This window comes from Lygodium microphyllum, chromosome 11 (genome assembly GCF_053477565.2).
Source record: "Lygodium microphyllum isolate KBCC chromosome 11, Lygodium_microphyllum_v1.1.10, whole genome shotgun sequence".
In the NCBI taxonomy this organism is placed as follows: Eukaryota; Viridiplantae; Streptophyta; class Polypodiopsida; order Schizaeales; family Lygodiaceae; genus Lygodium; species Lygodium microphyllum.
Window position 1 is genome coordinate 134,081,080 of NC_141145.1, and position 22,322 is coordinate 134,103,401.

General features: G+C 42.4%; 1 protein-coding gene across 16 annotated transcripts in view; it reads left to right on the plus strand.

Annotated features, from left to right (window-relative positions):
* LOC148029409 (chromosome-partitioning protein, putative (DUF639)) overlaps window positions 1–22,322 on the plus strand; it is a 183,758-nt gene that overhangs the window by 112,565 nt on the left and 48,871 nt on the right. For 15 of the 16 annotated variants that reach the window (XR_015692424.1, XR_015692425.1, XR_015692426.1 and 12 more), the window contains 2 exons: window positions 4,836–5,013; window positions 6,290–6,426. Coding sequence is in view for 12 of the 16 variants with exons in the window: in XM_087688222.1 (XP_087544348.1) it covers window positions 4,836–5,013; window positions 6,290–6,426 (315 nt within the window). In the remaining 4 variants the exon portion in view is untranslated. The remainder of the gene's footprint in view (window positions 1–4,835; window positions 5,014–6,289; window positions 6,427–22,322) is intronic. The other variant, XM_087688233.1, reaches the window with a different exon arrangement.

A 22,322-nucleotide genomic window follows, 5' to 3' on the forward strand; every position in this document is an offset into this window, starting at 1 on the left:
GTGGCATTCCTAAGCCGTGAGAAAACCAAAAGTGTGGGGATGGAAGGATGAACCTTCATCATGAAGATGCCAGCCAATTGAGAAAAAGACGAGGTCCTAAAAGACATGCCTAAGGGTGAAGGACCCCCTAGTGTGATGTGCGAAGACATGAAAGGCGTACTTAATGGAGATTGAAAGGAGAATGCAACTGAACTAGTGGGTGGGATGGGTGGCAGATTAAATGGATTTGCCATTTTTTGTAGTTGTGGAAAATGTGTTAGGTTCCTTTTGTCCGTTAAATGCAAATGATGAAAAAGATGAATCATCAAAATCAATTGACCAGGAGATGTAAAAGCTGAAGGAAAAGATGAAAAAAGCACTCATCATAGATTCTTGAAATTTTTGTTCTTCTTTTCTTGAGTGCAATTGGAAAAGCCTATTTTCTTCGGGCTAAAGAACCAATACCTAGTTTGAAGAGTTCCTTCATCATGAGCATCTCCAATATCTTGCCCAAAAGAAGAAGTAAACTCAAAAGATTGAGTAGTAACATGCGTACCTGACATAGGAGTGAGTGAAGATGAAGTGTGTGGAATAGATGAAAGCGGTAAAGATAAATATAATGTGGTAGAGAGAGAAAGGGTTTGTACTCCAATGCCAGATTCCACGTCAAGATGGCCAGTCCTTTGCGGAGCTTTCGTCCTTCTTGCAAAATCATTAGACGGGTGGAGCAAATCTAAAGGGGAAAACTCAAATTTACATTCAATTTGCTATTGATCTTGATACATGAGGATGAGATTATATTCGGCTCATGAGATTTCGTAGGGGGTGTGGACTCCATGGTAGTCTGTTGAAGATTGTTGGCCATATCAGAAGGAGGAGTAAGTTGTAAAGCCCACTTTGTCTTGTGTCTTGATTTGCTAGGCTTGGGAGCATCATGATGATGTGGGGAAGGTGTGTTCGAAGTTACCTCGTACTCCTGTTGTTCTTGCTTCTTGCGAGGGGCTTTTAGATTAAAGGCCAAGGTTTCGTGGAATAGAACCTTGCTTTGATACCATGTGAAGAAATACTCTAACGTAGAAACAGAAATGAAAGTGTATGACAATATAAACTCAATAGAACACAGTCAGGTTTAGCGTAACTCAGAGGCAATGAACACAATGGAAATCTGAATGAATATCTAAATATTGAATATACAATGCTCATGCAGCAAACAAACCGTGCAAGGAATGAAAATTGTATCTCAAACTCTCGTGTCTTGAGGACGGAGGTAGAGTTACTCAATGGAAGAGTGTGTCACATAGAAACAGGGAACAGTTGTTCCGGCCTGTAGGAACGGCCTAATGCATTCCAAACCCTCCAAGGAGGTGAAACGGCAAGGGAACGTTCCCTGCCGTTCCCAAGGCCGTTCCCTGCCGTTCCCCCTGTTGTTTTCCCTGCCGTTCCCTGTTTGGAACAACCTTTCCAGGCCTGTTGACCGAAAATTGACGCTTTTTCCTGTTTTTTCTTTTTGCTTGGGTCACACTCCTACCACATGTTCACCCATTTCCATTGCCTAATGTGCACACTCTACTCTCTCTCTCTCTCTCTCTCTCGGGTTGAAGACTCAAAGTGTCAAGACAACCCACAAGCTAATTAGGAGTCCATGTAAAGTTCAAATTTGATGCATTATCAACTCTTGCAAATCACAATCAAATTTCAGCCTATCCTCAATTCCAAGGTATTCATCCATTTATATTGTCTAATTTCAAGGGTAATTGGGATAATTGGGGCAATTCAAGGCAATTTGGAGCTGTGGGGGTAATCAAGTCGATTTTGGGACATTTGGGTCAATTTCAAGCATTGAGGGGTATTGGGGCAATTAGAGGGACATTCTTTGGGGCAATTTGGGTCATGCAGGGCATATTTGAGGCACTTAAGACGTGTGCCATTCCCCCTGTTCTGGTTCCCCAACCTTGGATGTTCCCCCCTGTTCCAGGGGGTCTCATTCCCGTTCCTTGTTCCAGGTAACTATGTCGTGTCGTATTCTTGACGGATCCTGAAACACAGCCATCTTGTCCACCACAATATTTGTATATGTAGCCCACCATCAGCTTTATTACTTGAACTTCACCATGACACCATATTCCAGCAAATGAAGTAGACATTGGTGCTTGATTAGTATCTGATAGGCAGAGGAGAGAAAACAGTCAACATAGGTGCAAGTGATGACATGGCAGCCTGAACGGCAGCCAGCTGAGGAAAACGTAGGTAGATTTGCAATTGAGTGGAGCAGTGTGGCAGCCACCAGGTGAAAACATAGCAGTTGCTGCCACGTGATAGAGCTGATGGCAGTAGGCAAGTGGTCTGCAGCAGTTGTCAGGTTTCGATTGCTCGATGAAGGTTGGATATTGGGGCCTGAGGGATATAGACAGTAATGGGCAGCTATGGTTGAGATGTGCTCCACTAATAGGGTGTGGGCAATGAACCTAGAGGGCTTGAAACCTGCAAAAATGAGATTGGGCTGAATGGAGGATAGCCTACCTATTTATAGAAAGTTTCTGGACCTCTTACCGCACGCAGTTTAAAAACTCTCTTGAATTGCACCCCTTTTTAGGGTTTTCATCAATTAAACATTTTTAGGGCTGTTTAAGAGGCCAATTTAGGACGTAATGCTTATTTTATCCCAACAAGGGGTACCAACACATGGCCTACTGCAGCCATTGCATCCTTAAGAAGAGTCCACTAAACTGCCGGCCAACTCTCTACTTCCAACCATCGAAGACATGCTTGCTTAAGATAAGCAGGCATTGGAAATTGGCCATTGGACACCATGAAACAATATAAACTAACTGCATATTAGAGAAAAGGTGCTGCTGGTTGAGAAGAAGATCCCATGCTGAAGGTGAAAGAAGCACCACCTCATAGAATTTATGTGGACTGTCAAGAACTCTTTCACATGGTTGATCTGAAGGATAGATGTCAACCATTGACAGATCCTAGCAAGCACAGGAATCCGACCAGTGAAGAAGACAACGCCTCGCTCATGGAAAGCGGAAAAGGAGTGAAGAAGCTCTTGAGTATGCACACGTGTGTCCAGGATCTCTTCCTTCGTGCAGGCAGGAATAGCTTGTTGGTTATGCTTGACATATTCCTCCAGAAGAGAATTCGCAAACTCGAGCAAATGTTCCGGGTCAGGTTCTTGCAAATCCTGTGAAGGAGAGGCCACATGAGCATATGATTGAAGAGGAGAATCACCCACAGCAGGGGCCTCAGGAGTAGAAGGGAATCCATCATGGAGATGCTTGCTGTGTTTGACCGATGACTGAACAGCAGGGGGGATGAAGCCAGCTGGCCGGTACAGGGTACCATGTGTGCATTCATGGTATCTTCTTCCACGTCCATAGCTGGACTCAGAGCAGGAACAAGCTGTTCCATACCTTCCATATTCGCCATATTCTGACTCACCATCAAGGAGCGGGAACTGTCAATAGGTCATACTCTTTGCAGGGTGTCATGCTGCCTTGCCCTGTGCAGCACAGGCACAGCAGATGAGCAGGCCTGCAGGCGGGACAATGAACTGGGCCGATGACAGGCACACACTGATCAGCGACCATAGGGCAGGTGGCAGGGGCAGTCATGTTACAGGAACAGACAGGGTAGGAGCAGTCATGCTGGGACTGTTGGCATTCAGCAGGTGCAGACAGGAACTGTGTGCATGTGTGCAGCAGGGGCGGGACAGCAATTGTGGACAGGCAGCGCATGGGGGTGCAGACGGAACAGTAGGGCAGGTCATAGCACAATTGGTGCCATGCCCTAGCTCTCGAGGCTCCACACACACACACTCTCTCTCTCTCTCACATTAATCTCTCTCTCTTACTTGCTCACCACCTGCTGCCCTTGTTTGTCCACCTTAGATCTGCCCTGCTCTAGGACTTGCTGCTGTTCATCTGCTTAGCTTTCCACCCTACACATACCTGCTGAACCAGCCGTAAAACCCCACTGTTCGCCAGTTCAGCCACTGTAGGGTAAAGTAGTCCCAGCCACCTAAGGGCACGGGGCTGCCCCTCAGATGGCCAGGGAAGCATAGTACTAATAGTCCCCAGTTTTATCTATGAACCAAGCCCTCCGATGTGTTGGCCTTGCCCCCATTGAAACCATTCAGCAGGCCTTCCTTGTAGGAGCGAAACCTATTGGATATGGTCCACTAGCTACAACAAGAAGACAAAATGCTAAAGGAGTTGATAGAAACAAAGAAGAAAGTGCAAGGACTGGAAAAACACATCAGCTAGCAAAAGAAAAATGAAGATGAGATTATCCATCAGGTACATCAATTTGAACCACAGAAAGAGATTCTAGTAAAAGAAGTCATGACAAAGATTGAATAAAATGTTAACAAGAATCAGGTGCCAAGGAAATCAGAGAAGGGGGGCTTGGATCAAGGATGGGAATAGATCAAGATCCTAGAGGATGAAGAGATGGGGAAAGGCATCATTGTTCCAGAACCTGAAATACTACAAAAAAAGTGTAGGACCATACCCACCTAGTTGAAGAAGAGGAAACAAGAATGGGCCGAAGTACATGAAGCTTGAAGATAGGGTAGATGGGTGATCTACAAACTTTAGTTTTATTTTTTCTGCTTTAGTTTTCCAACTGACTACGCCTTTTGACACCTGAAGTGGAATGTACAAATGATATTGATGTACTTGATTTGTCCTTTAGGTCAGTTTTGGGCTCCACAAAAAGTTAAATACAGCAAAACAATCCCCTCAAAACCCACCCCCCGTTCCTGTTTATTTGAGGTTTAGTATGTTCACATGCATGCTTGCCTAGACACATGCACACAACTGCAGGAATGAATGATTTTTCCAATGTGGCAGGGTTCATGAACAAATAATTAGTTATACAAATGAAGCACGTTTGACCCTTGAGCTCGGAGATAACGAGTCTGTCCTTTATGTTGCTGCTGATAAAAGGCAACCTGTGCAAATGTGGAACGAAAAGAATATTGCTTGGCCTGGAAGGCTTACTTTGACCAATAGAGCTCTTTATTTTGAGGTAATTCTTCTCTTATGTAGTATGGTGCTTTTTTGCTTACTTGTATCCTTTTTGGCAATATATCTAGTCTAGTTGTGCCATCTTTCTGGTCTCTAATTGAATTGCATGTTGAAGTTTAGGTCTACCTTTTGGTTCATTTGGAATGATTCTAATCACTTTTTCACACTACATCATTTGTTTGCTTGATATTTTACACTTCGAAGGATTGCACGTTTTGTGTTTAAGGTTTGCTAGTCTGACAAATGTGCAGCATCTTGAGCAAAAGTCTAATGTTTAAGTTGAAACTATTTATCGAAGTAATCTAGTTTACAAATCCCAAAAAATCCATGGCATTGTACAACCTTTTCTGGTAATGATTACTGGGACTTACGTACATGAATGCATGCCCTTGTAGACTACATGTGTTAACAACTAATACACACGTAATGTGTTTACATGCTTGTGTGCTAACAAGGATCTAAAAATTGCACAGCAAGATATTTGATGTTTGAAGCAAACCCAAGTCTAGATGTGGAGTAATCAAGGGCTACAAGACTGGATAAATTTTGGTTGGAAAATATGCCAAGAAGAGTTTGGTCAAAAGTCTAGTGTGTAGGACCACTTGTCTGGTAATGCCACACTTCAGAGCAAGCCCTTCTTGGCATTCTTTTTACACTAAAGGAAGTCAATGTCTTGTTGGCACCATGATGGACCAGGTATGATGGTACTAAAGAGTTTCATTAAATTGGAGGTGTGCATTGGTTGATGTAGGGGAAAAGTGAACTTTTGTACAGTCTAGTGATTTGATTTTGCTGGTGCCTTGGCAATGCCGTCACAATTTGCAAATAAATTATAGTGTGCGCACTGTGCATGTGATGTAAAATGAATAATTCATTTACTGTCAATAGCCACAAAAGTGGCTTACACCTTAGTTGAGTATATTTGTAGCAACTTGTGCATATAATGCTAAAATTTGAAGAGACTTTAACAATGCTTTTCTCCTGTAAGAGTAGTATTAACAAGACATTTCTGTAATTGCTATCTGATAGTACAAAAACTGTCAAGCTCGGTTGATTCAGTTGTTTATCAATTTGTTTTGGTTGGGCTCAGTTGGTCAGGATAAATGTTGGAGGTGATGGTGTTTTGAGATCATATCCACTTTAGGGCTGTGTATGATGTCTTACACATGGATGCAAAGTCAGTCAGTTGACATTGTCTTTCTATCAGTTTGTTTACACAGTTTATAGATTATTTGTATTATCTTAGTGTGATGAGGTTACCTCATTTTCTAATGCAGCCGAATGCAATTGTACAACGTTGGAAACGGATGAAGCTCAATCTACAAGGAGGGTTTGGGGATATTAAAAGGAAGAAGGTTGGACCTTTTGGAGCAGAACTTTTTGATTCAGCCATTGAGGTGATGCCTAGTGGCAAGTAAGTTGATTCCTATAAAATAAGGATGCACTCGTTGCTGGTTGTGAGTAGGATGGCATAATTACATCCATTGCTGTTTATGTGCTTTAGCTGGGCATGTGTATACAGTTTCATGTTGTATAAGTGAGCATGGTGGCTGACTTACATCAACTGTTCGTGTTGTGTGGTGTAGATCTGTGCATGTGTGTGCAATATCTGTTATAAGAAAACATACTAATCAGATGTCTCAAAGTTCATATCATGTCTTGGATGCCAGAACATCATGCATGACAGTCCTTGCTACAGCTGAATTATAACATTCCTATGCATGAATTGGGTTCACTAGGTTCCGAATGCAGCATCGAACATATTATGTAAACCATACACTTGGAAGCCTGGTGTTGTACACATCCCAAAGTGCTGTCAGTTTGTCTGAGATTTTTCTAGATATGTAGTCATCAGAGTACACATGGTCATATCATGTGAGAAGCGGATCCTAGGGTACTGGTGCTGAAGTGTAGGTCTGTTATGATGCAGAACGGTATGGGGATATCAAGGAGTGGTCAGTGGTTTGTCTGAACTCTAAAACAAGGTTATCAATCAGGAAAGGGCAATGATACAGTCAACTATATCTGTGTGATGCCCTGTAGGAAACCATAGGATGACAACCATCTCTCCATGCAATGGAATACAGTTTGGCTATGTGCTTGTCACAGATCTTAGTGGTATTCTGTATGTTACACCTATGAACTGTTGTAGGCTCTGATGTATCACATGGTGAAGAAGCTAACTGCCTTTTGTGAAATTGACCAGGCTGGATAACTCCATTGTTCTAGATCCCAATCCAACTCGTCGGCCCTCTTGGATCCACAGCTGTCGCTCTTGGATGTTTGATCAGGTGGAGTTTGGGTTAAGCCTCCATGACTTCCCTTGGAGTCCCATGACTTGGTGGTACTGCTGTGTGTCTATTGCTAATTTGCCACCCTTTTAAATGGTGGAGAAAGTGTTTTTTTTTTTTTTTTTTTTTTTTGGGGGGGGGGGGGGGCAGCGTTTGCAGCCTGCAGAGTGACACTGGTGTGGTGAAATTCAGCTGCCCAATTGCGGCTTGGCTGCATTGCTGTGGGATCTCCCCATCTACATCCATGTAGATACCTCTCCAACTTTTGATGGAATGGGTAGGTTCAGCTTGGCAACCAGCTCTCTGAAGGTGTGTGCGCTCTCCCAGTGGTAGTGTGTCTTTTTTGTCTAACTTGGGGTTTTCATATGACTTGGTACGTCTGAATCTCCTCTTGACAATGTAGGGGCTTCCAACACCTTGCATAGGTGCTGCCAGATTCATAACAAACTAGAGAGAAAGGATGATCTAAGAAGGGTTGTGGGCCCCAGGCGAAGATCCTCCTTAGAGATGGCCTCCAGTCTCTTCCGAGGTGGGGACGAAACTCTTAGAAGCCTTGTTGAAGGAGAAGTTTCCAAGTCGGCTCACTTGAAGCGAGTCCTTGGACCATTGACTTGCCTAGAAGGGCATGGGTCTGGTACCCTAGATCAATAATCTCCAAACCTCCCTTTGAGAGGTGTTTGATGACAATTTACTAGTTTCTTTTTGCTTAGGGGTCCTTGGACTGGTTTGAGATGGATCACTGGAAGTTCTGAACTAAGCAATGTTAGTAACAAACACAGGATGGAGGGCAGCACCGACATGAAGCTATATACTAGGCCATCTTCAATGAGATTTGATTGACCACTAGAGCTTGCCTGGCTAGAGAGAGCCGGGCTATTCTCCAATAGTTTAGCTGAAATTGTATGGAATCTAGCACATATACATATTGTTGGGCTGTTGTGATGTTGAGTTCCACCTAGAGTGGAAGCTATTTAATTGTTTGCCCCTTCTTCACACATACGAAGCCCACGTGAGCTCCTTACTGTATGAAAATCAATTGATTCGTGCCGGTTGATTGTCACTCTTGTAGCCATGCAAAACATCTCTAATGCCAATCTTAGTCTCTCCAACATCAACTCATCATCCTCAATATATAAGTCTATATGATTGGATACCAGCAAACAAGTAAGCTTTAGTTGGTCCCTCCACTTGTGGAGGAGGTGGATGAGGCATTAGATAGACTAGCAGCATTCGCATGGGGCTGAAAGCCTCCTCAAACGCATGTAGTAGCGGGCATGATGAAATACCCTAATGCAGAAACATAAATGAAAGCGTACGACAAAGCATAAACACAAAAGAACAAAGTTAGGGTTAGGGTAACTTAGAGACAATGAACATAGTGGAAATTTGAATTAATGACTGAATGCTGAACATAGAATGCTCATGCATCAAACAAACCATGCAGGAATGAAAAATGAACCTGGAACTCTTGTTTAGAGGACGGAGGCAGAGGTGTTGAGTGGGAGTGTGTGTCATACTCTTGACGGATCTCAAAATGTAGCAAGGTAGCCTCCGGATATTGGACAACAGCAAATGCAGTAGTGTGTGTTTCCGGATCAATGTTCGATAGGGAGAGGGGAGAAAACTGCAAATGCAGCAAGCTGATAATGACATGGCAGGCTGATGCAGCAAAAACCTAGGTATGATGATGTGGTATGCTGACGGCAGTAAAAATGCAGGTATGATGATGTGGCAGTGTGAACAACAGCCGCAGATGACAAACACAGCAGTTCAGCAAGTCACCAACTATAGATGATGTGGCTGATCAGCAAATGCAGCAAAAATCGATGTAGATTGTGTAATGGAGGCTCTAAGTAGGTGCCTAATGGATGTAGACTATGCGATGGAGGCTCTAAGCAATGGGTAGCTTTGGTTGAGATATCCTCTGTGAACGGGGTGTGGATAGCAAAGCTAGAGGGCTTGAGACCCGCAAAAACGAGATTTGGGCTGAGTCGAGGGTAGCATGCATATTTATAGAAACTTTCAAGACCTTGTATCGCACACCATTTTAGGGTTTTATTTAATTAAGCATTTTTGGGGTTGCTTAAGTGGCTAATTTGGCACATTTTACTTATGTTTGCTCAACACCCCCTCTCAAGCCCAAAAATTGAGCTAGAAAGAAAGGCCAACCCAAAGTTTTGAGTGTTTTGGTTTTATGTGATTTTACCCCAAGATGTGCCACCCCAAAGTAGCCAAGGCATTAGACAAAGGGTACTGTCTGATTGCGCAGTGGCCTACCAAGACTACAATAGCGATGGTTTTCTTACCAAAGCACCAAAGAGGCTAGGGCATCGAAAAAAGGGTGCACGTTGACTGCCCAATGGTCTACCAAGATCTACAAAGGTAGACAGAACCATAGTGAAGTTTTGTTTGTTTTTTTTTGGTTTAATAATGATTGTTTCAAAAAGTAGAGGTGGTGGTCCATTAAGTAATGGACAGAAGACTAGTAGCTAGACCCAAAGGCTTTCACAAAATAAAGAGGCTATTCTTCCCACTATTGAATGTTGATGATGAAGAAATAGGCTAGTAGCATTTGAAGCAAATATGGGGGTTATTTGGAGGCAAAAAATTATGCATGAAAAGAAAGCTGGCGAAGTTGAGCAAGGAAGGGAGACTACCTTGGAGATTGCCTTCTACAATGCCACAAATATGATGGATTGAGAGTCAACCACTCAAAAAGATCGAAAAGGGATAAACGTGCACATATGTATGTTTACAACAACAGAATGCCAATGCATTAGAGTTATCCAAGAGGCAATGCACGCACAATCATACTCATGCAAAATGCTATGTAGTGGTACCACTTGGACAGTGCCCTTGTAGGGGAGTTGTTTACTCACCCAAGTGTCCTTTTACAATCATGTCGTCTTGATAATGAAGATATAAAATACAATATATAAAAGTGGCTGAAAAGGAAATTGTATCCAACATCCTCTCTCCACCAGGAGAAGGAAGCTGCCCCCTCTCAAAATGTTGGACAGAATTATCCTCTCCCTGTCAATCTAAAAAAGTAGGGGAGGATGTATCTAAGACAATCTTGGGTACAATATATTGTGATTCCTGACTGATTGATCATCTTGGTTAGTTTGTTTGCAAAGTTGTTGGATGAAGGCACAAACTCTAGCTATATAGAGCCAAGCTCAATTTGCTCTCTAGTAAAGTGAAAGTGAATCCCAATATGCTATGTTTGTGTGGTGTAATGATTAGATTTCCCACAAGGGCAATGATACTCTCATTGCCGCAGTAGACAAGAGTGGGAGAGTCGCATGGATATTGAAGTGCCACCAATAAGCTCCTCAAGTAGATAGCCTTTATAGTACCATCAAAAAGAGTTCGATACTGAGCCTCGGCCGTGAAAGCCGTCACCATCTCTTGCTTATAGCTGGCCCAAGAGGTGGGCGCTATGTCCAAAGTAAAGAGATAGTCTCCATGGAAATGCTAGGTGCTAGAGAAACTCTCGTCTAGTTGGAGTTAATGTAACCCTACAAACATAAACCAGATCCATAACTTAGCCTATAAGAATAGCTATATCACAAATGTCTCAAAACATGGAAGAGATGCAATCCAATGTGACATCTTATATGCAACAAAATACTGACTAAGCAAACTAATTGAGTAAGCTTAATCTTGCCTAGTGTAAATCAACCAAAGAAGCTTCCCTACCACAGACCTATAGGTGTACTTTGTCAAAGGATTGACGTAGGGTATCCTAAGAAAGATAGATAGTGGGATCAAAAGGGGTAGCTAGAGACGATATCTAATCCGTGCAATACTGGTCCACTAACTGAAGAGCATACTTCTATTGTGACAAAAGAATACTATCCCCACATGGAACCACCTCCATCCCCAAAAAATAACACAACAAACAAGGTTTTTCATCTCAAAAGTAGAATAGAGCTAGGTCTTTATTTTTGCTATGGTAGGATGTAGCTGACCCTCGTGAAGTAGTATGGACATATAAGTTCAGGTGTCATAAGGGATAGAATGGTATCAGTGAGTTCTAAGGAACTCATGCATGCTTTGGAACCAAGACTGCGGTGCTTGCTTCAACCTACAAAGAGCTTTTTGCAAGCCAACGATCTTATCTTTTTTGTCACTCAAAGAAAGACCATGCTCATGTAGAAACTTGGAAAACTCATGGGAGATGAACTCACCCCCACTGTCACTCCCCATGCATCCTACATGATGACTATCGAAGCAGAAAAATATGTGAAGGCATCGGACTTATGCTTGAGAAAGTACACCCACATATAATGAGAATGATCATCTTCAATCAAAGAGAAGTACAATATGTTGTTCAAGGCGGCAGTGCATGTCGAACCACAAAGATCAACATGAATCAATCTAAGAGATGTCTCAGCTCTATGTGTAGACTATTGAGGGAATGGGATACGTTGTTGTTTCTTGAGTTGACAAGCTTTACATACAACCTGCGATAGCTCCAGGTGGGAAAGGCCATTAACCATCTGTCGACACAGCAACTCATAAAGAGAGTCACATTCAAGATGTCCTAAGCAAAAATGCCAAAGACACTCAGTTCTTGTAGGTTCCCGTGTAGTAGCTAAAGCTTGGAAATACTGGAACTTAGAGCCCTTGATTGTCAGCTCAGAAAGAAACTAGTGTATGTAGTACATGCCACTAAGCTTTGCTTCACCTTGAGCAATCACTAAACCGGTCTGAGAGTAAAGGACCTTGATTGTGGTCATTTTGAAGAAGATTGCTCAATCCAACCCACAAAGCTGTTGAATAGATAATAAGTTTACCCCTGGGGGACACAGTATACATTATTCAGTGTAACACAATCAGAGCCTTGGTGAGTGGTAAGGTTGACATGGCCGTGAGCCTAAAATCGCGATCAAGGAGTTGTCCCAACTCAGACGTGCGTGGCTACAGGGTCTTAGGAAATGAAAATGTTTTCAATGGGGCTCATATAATGGGTAGCTTCACTGTCCACAATTCAAGGCGCAATTGAAATACTTGGCTCTGACGAGTGGGCCTCTACGGTCACCTCATAAAGAGTCAACTAGCAGATGCAGATAAGACTTGCATCCTTAAATGTCTCTGTGGAGATGATGTGGGCCTCTGCAAACTGGTCAGACAAGCCCTCCGGCATTGAGAATGTTGTCGATTGTAATGGCTGACCTATGGCAGTGGGTCTGGCCTTGCCACAACCCCTGTTGAGGAATGTTACCATCTTGCCTCCCCCGTTTGAGATTGCCCGACTAAGGGGTGGGGGTCCGAGTCTTAGCTTTTGATGTTGTGCCTCGTGTCTTTGATTGTCACTCGTCGTTAAAGTAGCCAACCTTTTGACAATGTTGACAATACTGATTTTTCTTGGTTACATTTTGTTGTTTGGTTTTAGAGTTGACTAGGAGGTTCCTTGGGTCTTAATAGTTTGATTTGCATTTTGATTTGAATTTTGGTTTTTAATTTTGATTGGAGTGTTAATTTTGTTTCCCCTTCCCTTGTTACCTGTTTTGAGAAGAAGCAACAAGAGCCCCCTCTATAGAGGTTAAATTTTAAAATTGATTGAATAGTTAAGCATAATGTAGCAGTTGACACTCAAACTCATAGAAAGTGAGCATACTAGACTGTGAGATCACCTGCTCCACAAAATGGAAGTATTTTCTTGGCAGCTTGTTTAGAAGCAAAATATTCATGGTTGAGAACTCGGCGAGAAGACGCTAATACTCAGCCAACTTGAGTTTCAAGTCATCTTGCATAATGAGTTTAAAGTTTTGGAGCTCATGGTCTAAATTGATACGATATGTCCTATCCCGAGCCGCATAGTGGTTAGTCAAGTGTGCCCAACACTCGGATGCTAAGTCAAAATGTTGAAGCTATGAATGAAACTCAACTAATAGACCTTGCATCAGGTCAACAATAGAAGAGGCATTCTTGGCCATCCATGAGTGGACAATCTTGTAAGGAACAAGTGCAGGATCAGGTTGGGGTTTCAACCCTTGTGTAAGATCCCATAGGTTTTTGGAGTCAAGGTCTTGTTATTAAAGGCATGTTTGGTTGATGAAGATGAAGAATTGGTACTTTATGAATGTTTCCATAAAGTGCTGGAGGTGATGGCAGCATTGGGACATGTAAGCCCTGTCCAACTGTCAGCTGGGGCATAGGAAAATGACGAGAAGGCCCACTAGGTAATGCCATGGAGGCATGAAAGGAGGGTGTGATGTGTAAGGGCATGAAAAGTGTACTTAATGGAGGTTGAAAGGATGGTGTAGTGGAACTAATGGGTGGGATGGGTGGAAGAAAAAATAGATTTGTGATTTGTGTAGATGTGGGAAATATGTTAGGTTCCTTTTGTCCATTAAATTCAAATGATGAAAAAGATAAATTCAAATTTTTGTTGACCTTTTCTTGATTGCAATTGGAAAAATCTATTCTCTTCAGGGCTAACAAACCAATACTTAGTTTGAAGAGTTCCTTCATAATGAGCATGTCCAATATCTTGCGGAAAAGAGGAGGTAAACTCAAACGATTGAGAAGCAACGGCATGCGTATCTGACATGGGAGTGAATGAATGTGGAGAAGTGTGTGGAAAATATGAAAGAGGTAAGGATGAAGATGATGGTGGTAGAGAGGAAAATAGTTTGTGCTGTATGCCAGTTTTCATGTCAAGATGGCCATTGGAGCTTCTGTCCTTCCTGTAAAATCAACAGACCGGTTCACCGAATCTTAAGGGGAAAACATAAATTTACCTTTAATCTGATGTTGAGCTCAATATGGGAGGAAAAGATTATATTCAGCTCGTGAGATCTGGTATGGTCTATGGACTATGGCTCTTTGAAGACTCTCTCGCCATATATATGAAAGTACAAGTGCTAAGGGTGTGTTCACACCTGAGTACATTTAAAAGGCACAAGGGCCTTTATTCCCAACAAAATCTTGTGAAGGTCTCAAGCAATGAAAATTGCTACCATTGGACTTGCAAGTTTTGTGGTAAGACAATGACTAGTAGTGTTACGAGGCTCATCATCCACTTGACTTGCAAATATATATCGGACCTGAATGGCTGTTGACCTGCCATTTTTTTTTCCAGAAATATTTGAGATTATTTTTGCCTCCTCTCCTTCGAGTGTTCATGCGCGCAAGCACAGTGCGCAGATTTGTGCAGATTTAGGCCCAGAAACTTGGGGTTTTTTCCGGATTTGGAAATCTTAACACAGAATTGGACAATTTGGCTCAGAAATTGCAAAATTAGAGCATATTTCCCTGGTAATTTTGGGGCTTCTCACATTTTAGTGAAAATTTTTCAATTTCATTGAAATTTGTGAACACCAAACCTGAAAAATTTGGGGATTTGTCAAGATTTGGTGCGAGCAAGACACAACAGTGATAATTTCTCTCAGAAATTGCAGGAATTTGTGACATTTTGCCTTCGACATTTGGGGCTTTTCATGTACATGCAAGAATTGGGCTGAAATTTACCCAATTTCTCGACATTGATGCACATTGGACCCCGTGCAATTTTGGGCTTTTGCTGTTGGGGCAAAATTTATGCGCCATTTGGTCATTTTATGTACATGCAGGTTTAATTCCATGCAATTTGGACATCTAGCACTTGGAAAATTTGGGGTATTTTGCTGAATTTGCTCTATTTTGGCAAAATTGGCCTGTTCTATGCGTGTCAGAGACACTGCAGATGTATGGTTAATGCTTTGAGCACAAAATTTTGGGGCTTTTGACCATGGGTGTCAAATTTTATGCCCGTGGGTACATGTACAACAGAAATTGCAGCTAAAATTTGGGATTTCTCATGTAATGTGATGCATTTGCCCTTGGAACAACTGTAATCAGTTGTGGAATGCTGTAGCACATGGTTTGTTGCTTCTGAAAATTTAATTACAGATCTAAAATCTTTGCTTCTATGTGGTCATTTATTGCTGGTTGGTACTTGTTTGTACCTTGGTCACTTGTGTGATAGTTTGGGCCTGCATTTGTTGAATTTTTTGGTCACATTTGGGTTGAAAATCATGGCTGACAGCAGTGACAGCAGTAATCTCATGCACATAAAGAAGCTTGAAGGGGCACATAACTTTGTAGTTTGGCAAAAACAGTGCTACAATATCGTGTTGCAAAAGAAGCAGGCAAAGCCGATTAAGACAAAAGGGACAAAACCCACAGATATGGAACAGGATGATTGGGATAAGTTAAACGAGCTTGCATACTCAACCATTGAGCTATCGATTTCTGATGCCTTGCTATTTAACATTGAAGATTTGGATTTTGCATATGCTATTTGGACTTGAGTGGAATAACTATATGCACAGAAGAGTGCCGCAAGCAAAGTGTATTGGCTGAAAAAGCTTATGGATTTGCATATGAAAGAGGGTACAACAATGTCTACTCACTTGAGTGAGTTTAACTTCATTTTCAGCCATCTGGTTGCCTTGAAGTTTTTGATTGATGAAGAATTTAAGGCTACGTTCTTGCTTTGCATTCTTCCAGAGAGTTGGGATATATTCAGGACTGCTATGAGCAATTCTAATGCGATTCTTTTGTATGCTGATGTAGAGAGTGCTCTACTCATGGAAGAAATGAATCGCCATAATAATTCATCCAAAAAGTCTTCTAGTGCTTTGCATACTAGGGGCAGATCATAGCAGAAAGGCAATTTTGATAGCATGGGATGCAGTAACTCACATGGCAAAGATGTTGAATGCCATCATTGTGGCAAGACCCTTCAAATGTGACTGCTACAAATGGAAGAAAGAGAAAGGAAAGGGCAAGAAGACAGATGATAGCAAGGAAGAGAAGAAAGAGGGTCAACCTAAGAAGAGTAGTCTTAAAATTGAAGAAGTGAATGTAGTCACTTATGGTAGTGACAGTGGGAATGACGTACTCTTTGTCTCTTCACACTTTGGTGCACATTTTTTACTTGCAGATATAGATGATGACATGCATACCTGGATTCTTGATTCAGGTGCTTCCTTTTATGTCACCCATCATTGTGAGTGGTTCTCTGTCTATACAGGGGATCAATATGGTGTTCTCCATCTTGGGGACAACTATGCATGTGACATTGCAGGTATTGGCAGTGTGCAGTTACAATTTCAACATGGCTCTCTCTTTACACTTCAGCATGTACAGCATGTACCTCAGCTGAAGAAGAGCTTGATTAGCACAGAGGGCAACTAGATGATGATGGTTTTCATAACACCTTTGGTGATGGAAAATGAAAGATCTGTAAGGGATCAAGAGTGATTGTTAGAGGTTTGTAAGAGTGATACTTTGTATCCACTTCATGTATCTAGTGTGTGTGACCATGTTGTTGCCATAATTGAGCAGCCAAGTGTTTCTTTGTGGCATGGCCCGTTGCGACACATGAGTCAAACAGGAATGAAAGTGCTTTCTCGTTTCGGTTACTTACCTTGTCTTCGTTATGCTGATTTTGAGCACTGTGATCATTGCATTTATGGCAAACATGCACAAATGTCTCATAAAAAGTCTCTTTCTTTGAAATCTTCTCCTCTAGAGTTAGTACATTCGGATATATGTCAAATGCAAAGATTATCTTTAGGGAGAAATAAATATTTTGTCACCTTTGTTGATGATAAGTGTCTTCGCTCTAACAATGGTGGGGAATATGTGTCGAAGGCCTTTCATGCATTTTGTGACAGCAAAGGGATAAAGTGGGAGCTCACTGCCCCTCATAATCCACCCCAAAATGGAGTTGCAAAGCGTATGAATCGGACCATACGTGATAAGGTCTGTATGATGCTGTCTCATGCTGCATTACCCCATGGCTTTTGGGCAGAGGTTGTTATGACAGCCGTACACTTGATTAATCGGTCACTAAACAGGTCTTTGGGGGGGGGGGGGGAGTTCCCCAAGAAGCGTGGTCGGGTAAGCCACCTTTATATGCTCACCTGAAAGTGTTTGGCTGCGTGGCTTTTGTGCACATTTGTTAAGAAGAATGCAGCAAACTTGAGCCAAAGTCCTGTAAATTCATTTTTCTTGGATATGGTGACGAGGGTGAAATGGGGTATAGATTATGGGATCTTGTAAAAGGAAAGTAGTATTCAGCAATGATGTTTCTTCCGGGAAGATCGCATGCACAAACAACCCGAAAGAGTCGAGGAAGTTCGTAGGGTTGTATTCCAGGAAGAAATACCTTTTGGACAGCAAAATGTGTCCACTGTACAGTAGTAAATACCTGCTGTAAATGAACCTGTAAATGCGGAAAATGATGCTGGAAATGATCAGCCAGCTATTACCCATGATAATGAGCCACTACATGTGCAAGAACAGCCAGGACAGCAAGCTGTTAATGCTGATTTGCAGGCTGAAATGCTAGGACAGCATGCTGAAAATGAAAATTTGCAAGAACAGCCAGCAAACAATGATCATTGGGTTAGGAGATCGTTTAGGGCTACTAGACAACCGGACAAATTCATTCTTGGTGCAAACAATGTGGCTGATTATGTCATGTTGAAAGATTGTGGTGAACCATTTTGCTTCAAGGAAGCAATGGACATACAGGACAGCAAGAAATGGTATAAAGCTATGTTGTCAGAGATGGAATCTCTTGAAAAAAATGGCACTTGCGACTTGGTGCAATTGCCTAAATGATAGAAAATACTTCAATGCAAATGGGTTTACAAGATAAAGGTCACTTCTGTTTCCTCACCAAAGTACAAAGCAAGATTGGTTGTGGAGGGGTACAAGCTGGAACATGCAATTGACTTTGATGAGATGTTCTCTCGTGTAGTCAAGATGACTACATCAAGAATTATTTTCGGCTTGGTTGTAGTTGAAGATATGGAGCTCATAAAGATGGATGTAAAGATTGCATTCTTACACGGTGATCTGCATGAAGACATATATATGCAGCAGCAGCCTAAAGGGTTTGTGGAAAAAGGGAAAGAAAAGATAGTATGTAAACTCAAAAGGAGTCAGTATGGGCTGAAACAAGCATCAAGAGAATGGTATCATAAGTTTGTTACATTCATGCAGTCTCAAGATTTCCATAGAAGTCAAGTGGATCACTGCTTGTACATCAGCAGATGGCAACCTAATTATCTTGATTTTGTATGTTGATGACATACTGATTGCTGGCAGGGATACTCATGCCTTGAACTCAGTGAAGCAAAGTCTTCATGGCAGCTTTGACATGAAGGATCTTGGTGATGCAAATCACATTCTTGGCATGCGAATACTCAGAGATAGGTTGACAGGATTACTCTATCTATCTCAGCAGGAGTATATCTCCAAGGTTTTGCAGCATTCAATATGGAGTGGGGGAAAACAATTGGGATTTCATTGCCTCCATATGTGAAAATCAGTGTAGAGGACAGTGCTACATCTAATGATGATAAGGCTAAAATAGTCAAGATACCATATGCTTCAGCTGTTGGCAGTTTGATGTATGCTATGGTTGCTACACGTCCTGACATTGCCTTTGCAGTGGGAGTGGTTAGCAGATACATGGAAAGCCCTGGTAAAAAGCATTAGGAAGCAGTGAAAGGTATTATGAGATACCTCAAAGGTAGAAAGGAATTGTACATCTGCTTTGGGAAGTAGAAGGCATCTGTTGTTGGCTTTACGGATGCGGACTACGCTGGTCATGCGAATTGCAAAAAGTCCACTTTTGGGTATGTGTTTACCTTCACAGGAGGAGCAGTCTCTTGGATCTCCAGGCTACAAAAGTGTGGTGCATTGTCTACTATAGAGGCAGATTATGTGGCTGCCATTGAGGCATGCAAGGAGGCTTTATGGCTTTCACGTTTGGGGGGAGAGCTTGGCATTACAGAGTTACCTGTTCTCCATTGTGGCAGTCAGATTGCTATCATGCTAGCACGAAATCCCGTCTTTCATGCGAAGACGAAGCACATACAGGTGAAGTATCACTTCATTAGAGATGTACTTGATAGCAAGAGCATTGAGCTTGTCAAAGTGTATGCAGATGATAATCTTGCAGATCTTCTCATGAAGGGTCTTCTAGTAGAGCGGTTTGCTCATTGCCGTGACAGATGATGGGTATTGGATAGATATATGTATTTCAGCTTTGTACATACCTAGACTCAGCTGATTCTTTTCTCCTCTTAAGGCACATTGCCTTTAGGTGGGAGGTTGTCGGGAATAAAATCCCTCGTGCGTTTTAAATGTGCTTGGGTGTGAATACACCCTTATCACGTGTACTTTCATATATATATCTATCTAAAAACCTAAAGTGGTACACTTGTCATTGTACCCACAAATCGTGCACACTCTCTACTTTGCTCTCTCTCACTCTCACTCTTTGTCTCAGTGGTGCTAATGAACATTGATTGTCTCGATCTTCATGCCTCCCAGTCTCTACAGATTTGTGGTGTAGAGACCAAAAGCTTATTGAAGAGGCTTCGGCATTGTGGATAGGATAGGGAGAGGAAGAGGAAGATGGATGAAATGAAGAGAGAGGGAGAGAGGGGGCAAGAGATAGGGAGAGGAGAGGAAGAGGAAGAGGAGGTGAGGGAAAGGGACAAGGAAAGGGAGAGCAAGAGGAAGAGGTATAGGGATAGGAGAGGGAGAGAAGTAGAAGAGAAGTAGAGGGAGAGGAGAGAAAGAGAAGGTGAGGGAAAGGGATAGGGAAAGGGAAAGGGAGAGGGGTAGGTATAAGAGAGGGGGAGAATACTCAAAGGGAAGAGAAGGTATTGGAGGTGCTTCAAGCTTGAGCCCAAGTTTTTGGATGAAGTGGTGAGAAGGGGGGGGCTGCCCTTTATAGTGGGCTGAGGTGAGGGAGAGAGGAGGAGAAGTCAAAAAGAGGAGAACAACTTTCAGAAGTTGCAAAATGCCCATTAGCCAAGAAAAATGGGCAAAAGTTTGAATTCGTGCAGAGTCTACAATAGTGGGATCTGTTGGGCGCTTGTATGAATGCACAGAACATTGCATGGGATCGTATAGAACGTCCTATGGTACGATACTGTATGGAATGTTCCGTGCACACATGGAGGACCCTGGGGTTAGCGTAACTCAAAGACAATGAACACTATGGAAATCTGAATCAATGACTGAATGTTAAATGAATGAAAATTGTACTTTGAACTCTCATGTCCCAAGGACCGAGGGAGAGGTGTTGAGTGGGAGAACTCTTGATGAATCAAACAACAGAGCAAGGCAGCCTCCAAATGTCAGTCAAGAGCAAACACATCAATGTGTGATGCTAGATCAATGTTGAACAGGCAGAGGAGAGAGAAAACTCCAAATGCAGCAAGCTGATGATGACGTGGCAGGCTGATGGCAGCAAAAATGCAAGTATGATGATGTGGCAGTCCAAACAGCACTTGCAGATCACAAACACAGTAGTTCAGCAAGTCATTAGCTGTAGACGATATGACTGATCAGAAAACACAGTAGGAATTGATGTAGATTGCTCAATGGGGGCTGGAAATAGGTGCTTGATGGATGTAGATAGCAATGGGCAGCTTCTGCTGGGATGTCTTCTGTGAATGGGGTGTGGGGAGTGAAGCTAGAGGTCGTGAAACCTGCAAAAACAAGGTTTGGGGCTTGGGTTGGATGGAGGGCAACATGTCTCTTTATAAAAAGTTTTGGCACCTCATACCATGCAGCGTTTTAAAACTCTCTCCAATTGCGCATCATTTAGAGGTTTTCTTTAATTAAGCTTTTTTGGGGTTGTTCAAGTGGCTAATTCAGCATGTAATGCTTATGTTAGCTCAAACAGAACATTGTTCACCTCCTCACAAAAGGTGAGAATGAATATCGTAAAGGGAATATCCTCTCCTGGGCACTTCTACCCATCTTATATTTGGAGGGTTTAGAGCATTTGATATGTGAATGGTCTAAGGAGAAATGACACCATCTCCTCCTTGATCATGGACAAGACACATCCACACGTGCTTCTTGCAACACAACACTAGACCAACTCTTGCTGGAAAATGTATCTATACAATCAGCTAGTAGCCATATCCCCTCCTTTGAGTAGGACCTAACCCTCTAATACTTATCTTAGAGGTTGTGAATTTGGTTCCTATGGTGGTGGGTAAATACACTTGAAAGATTTCTTTGTATATAGTGTGGTCCTTTTTGTGCCCGAAGTGTACTTGATGTGAGAATTGAGATGGCAGCTCTCAATTGAAAACACAATGAACAGTAGAGAGAGAGAGAGTGAGTGGGAATGAAGACACAGGCACAATACACGATGCAATTCCCAAGTGTGTAAATAAAAGTACTAAGTACAACCCTTATACCTCAAGGTTGTTAAGGTGTGTTCACACCCGAAAGGTGTAAAGTACGGTAAGTGACTAAACTGTGTAACATAAATACACAAAATAGAAAATAATGTGACTAGGGAGAAAAACCTCTTGTATGAAGAGTAAATAGTGCCTCAGTGTCCTATTGTAGATCACCAACACTCCTTTGTGAGCGTAGGCGTGAGTGAAGCCGAACAAACCCCCCTGAAGTGAAAAGTGATCAGCCTACAAGGATTATCCACCAAAGGAGATCAAATTCAAAGCATTGCAAAAATATGTCACAAAAATTTCCACCTATAGTGGAAGCAAAACTTCTCATCACTTGTAACTCCCAAGTATGACTAATCCCCACAACAATAGAAATATTGTGGAAGGAGCTAGGTGTGGTGGGAAATTGCCAAAATTGCACAGGATAACATAGAGTTAGGTAGGAGGGGTTTCTCTATTGCTATCCAAGGGAAGTCATTGCGATATTGGACTCATACTTGCTAGGAGAGGCTAGGGGTAGGACTTATAAGGGTAGGCTAGGAAGAGATGTGTACCAAGGAAGCAAGGGATGGGTATTTCTAGGAGGTGAAGGGTGATATTGTTTGGTGCAGTCTAGGGAATTGGCTATGAGAGATGGTGAGGGAGCGGGGGTGGGAGTTGGCAGTGGATACAAGAGGGGGATGGTGTGCGGAGTAGAGGAGGATGATGCTGCTAGTGATGCAAAGGGAGGCCTATCACTATAGATGCTTGTGTTCATATGATGTTGCCCTAATTATTACCCCTCTTGG